The sequence below is a fragment of the Protomyctophum bolini genome, assembly GCF_963924005.1.
Source record: "Protomyctophum bolini genome assembly, chromosome: 24".
NCBI classification, from domain to species: Eukaryota; Metazoa; Chordata; class Actinopteri; order Myctophiformes; family Myctophidae; genus Protomyctophum; species Protomyctophum bolini.
The window spans coordinates 13,530,806-13,534,338 of record NC_137885.1 but is presented as its reverse complement, the minus strand read 5'-3'; the positions used below and the strand labels follow the sequence as shown (position 1 = coordinate 13,534,338).

General features: G+C 50.3%; 1 protein-coding gene across 1 annotated transcript; it reads left to right on the top strand.

Moving 5' to 3' along the window:
- Positions 1-402: 402 nt before the first annotated feature.
- Positions 403-2,858, top strand: gbx2 (gastrulation brain homeobox 2; the record flags this gene model as incomplete). The annotated part of the gene is given in 6 exon segments (XM_080758193.1): positions 403-940; positions 2,341-2,463; positions 2,466-2,668; positions 2,670-2,690; positions 2,692-2,788; positions 2,791-2,858. Coding segments are annotated over 6 exon segments (1,038 nt in total). The 5' UTR covers positions 403-414.
- Between the last annotated feature and the right edge of the window lie 675 nt (positions 2,859-3,533).

The following is a 3,533-nucleotide window of genomic DNA, read 5'->3' as shown; positions in this document are numbered from 1 at the left end:
TAACCATTATTTATTTTTGTTTTTACTTCAGGCCTACAATAACTTTAAAAAAACCCCAAGTCAAGCGGTTGCGCTGTGCGCTTTATCTCGATGGGATGCGTCGAATTACCGGCGAGAAGTGGACATTTAACGAGGGGATTATTATGATGATGATCGGTGTCTCTGAGAGGTCTGCTGCATGAGGTAAATAAACGAGGATAGGTCGACCCGGCCCGGCCGTCAGCGTGTGAAACTTCTTCTCCTCCCCCGGTTTGGGGACCCTCACTCCCCCTCTCCGCAGCTCCGGAATCCGCGGGACAACTAAAGCATTTCTCATCGCCCCTGACCGGTCCAAGAAGCAGCACCCAACACCACCCGACCCGGCGGTTCATATCATAGGCTATGAGTGCGGGCGGCGCGTTCAGCCCATCCTTCATGGTGATGCAGCGGCCACTGGGCAGCACCACCGCCTTCAGCATCGACTCGCTGATCGGCGGCGGGCCGCCGCAGCACGCTAGCCCGGCGGGACACTTCGTCTACACCGGCTACCCGATGTTCATGCCCTACCGGTCGGTGGTGCTCCCGCCGCCGCCGCCCCCTCCGCCGCCGCCTCCTCCGCCGGCCACCATCCACCACCAGATCCCGCCCGGGCTCCAGAACAGCTTCTGCTCCAGCCTGGCGCAGGGCATGGCGCTCACCTCCACGCTCATGGCGTCTCTCCCCGGCGCGGCCGGCGGCGGCTTCTCCTCCTCCGGCTCTTCTTCGGCGTCCTCTGCGGCTTCGCAGCAGCACCAGGAGGCGGCCATCAGGAAGTTCGGCTCGCAGCCTCCCTCGTCCCTGCACTCGGTGTTTGACAAGGCTCCGGACGCGCTCAGTAGCCACGGCCGCTGCTTGGAGGGAGCCGACGAAGGGAAGTCGTTCCTCGGGAAGGACAGCTTCCACGACCCGGAGTCAGCCACAGGTAGCAGGCTCTTTGCTTTTCGTTTTTGGAACAGATATCTGTAATGTCAGATATCTGTAATGTCTCAATTAACAGTTGGATACAATTGGATAAATGGATGACATTTGAATGAGATTTCCTTAAAATAATAACTAGAGCCGTGGTGGTGTATAGCCGACAGATAACTCCTCAGTGTTACATTTAATTTAATTATATACATTTAGTGTAAACAAATTATCCGGTGTATAGCAGAAGGAAATTACGTTTTTCTATGTTTTATTCCATCTTAAAACATAGAAAAATTCTATGGAATTTCCAGAGAATGTTTAAGGATTTTTGATGACTGGTGGCTGAAAAAGTATAATTCTAAATAACACATACTGTACTGAGACTGACACGTGGTAGGTCTGTCTATAACTGGAGCCAGACCCATCGTGGATTCCTACCAGCCGTAAATACATCCCATGTCAAATAAATCCCCAGGAGGGTGTTCAGGGCTTTTGGAGTGACGCCGGCGGCGAGTCTGTAACCCCTTCAACAAATCACTGTAATCGCTGCTGCGCTCATTTTAATAACGACCAACATCTGCGTCGGCGTTTAAATGTAGGCCTATATATATATATATATATATATATATATATATATATATATATATATATATATAACTTTAATTATTAATATTTGTTTTTTATATAAAGTTAGCCAGCTGAAATTTGTATAGGCCTATTTCATTTCTGGTCTGGTTCGGTGAATTTTAAGGCAATTATTGCAATCGTATAGGGCTATAGGCCCTAAATCACAGAGAGGGGGTCTGCTCTGGGGGGAGGTAGAGAGAATTACGCGCACTGCTCTGCTCTCCGACCATAATGTACAGCCTATATATGATGATCACGAAAAGAAAGAAAAAACGCGCCGGGCGGCCGTGCGTAATTATGCGTTAAAGGCTCCCTATATTGGGCAGTGCTGCTTTTTGTCATATAATGTGTTCCGATTTTAAATGGCCCTCGATCGCTGCACGCACGCACGCAGGCATCGAGCATCAAAAGCACAACGCTGATTGATAATGACATGAGAAACATCCAGATGTCATGTTCAACTCTTGTCTCAGTTTCTTTTGGAAGGGGGGGGGGGGGGTTGGATTAGGAGTGAGGTTAATTTAGGCGCTATGTATCCATTGATTGAATGATTGATTGAATAGGCTATATAGGCCTACTTTATTAACGGTTTGCAGAAGAAAGCACAGGGAAGTAGGCTATACAGTTCAATAGGAAAGCACTATTATATACAGCTTGTTCCATTTGGGATCCTTCATATTAAATTAATTATAGGCTATACCATTTCCATTTTGTACACTCTCGGAGCTATACATTAAGACATTTATAAAACCGTGTTTTTATTATATATTATGTTTTTGTATATAGTCAGAGCGCTCCATCACGGCGGCAATAAAGACGACAGCGACGAGTGCAACAGGAAAGACGAGAGCTACATGGACAGCGACCTGGACTACAGCTCCGACGACAACCTCCCGGGAGGCCCCAACAAGGATGCCGAGGGGCCAACGGAGGAGGAGGCCCCCGGGACGACGGCGGCGCGGGCGGCGGCGGCAGCACCACGTCCACGGGCAAGAACCGGCGGCGGCGCACGGCCTTCACCAGTGAGCAGCTGCTGGAGCTGGAGAAGGAGTTCCACTGCAAGAAGTACCTGTCGCTCACCGAGCGCTCGCAGATCGCGCACGCGCTCAAGCTGATGCGAGGTGCAGGTGAAGATCTTGGTTCCAGAACCGCCGCGCCAAGTGGAAGCGCGTCAAGGCGGGCAACGTCAACAACAAGACGGGCGAGCCCTCGCGGAACCCCAAGATCGTGGTGCCCATCCCGTGCACGTCAGCCGCTTCGCCATCCGCAGCCAGCACCAACAGTTGGAGCAAGCCAGACCATAACAAAAAAAAACTAAAATAAATAAACACTTAACCACTTGATCCCCCCAATGCAGCAGCATCCCATATTCTGGTTGGGAGACATTAGCCCCCCCCCCCCCCCCCCCCCCCCCCCCCCACAAATAGCGGATTTACAATCTCACAGCATTTGCAACTGTCATTTCTTGTGGGCTTTGTAGATCGGCTATTTTTGAGGGGGAGATTTGGTGTGAAGAAAGCGGTCCGAGTACAGACACAGCCAATAAACTCAGGTCCGTTTTACGGGTTTAAGTGGTTAAAAATGGATCAAAAGAGACCTCATGCAGTCAAAACGCAGTATTAATCTTTTATTATTCTTTTTTTTGTTTTGTTTTTAAAAACGCCAAATAAACTGTGCGTAAAAACATGGAGCACTGGTAAGGCCTATATCCTACCCACCCATCCATCCACAGCTTCACCCCACTCTCTCTTGGACCGACGGTGGCTGGCTGTCCTGCGTCTGGGAGGAGTGCTTCTGAATGACAGCTGATGAGAGCTCTATTGATGGTGACATGTGTTGCTCTACGGGTGAATCGATCCGCGCGACAGTCCAAGTGACACCACAGGCCGCCTGTTGAATGGCGCCAGGAACGCATTCATCACCCCCCTTTCTCTCTCTCTCTCTCTCTCTCTCTCTCTCTCCCTCTCTCTCTCTCTCTC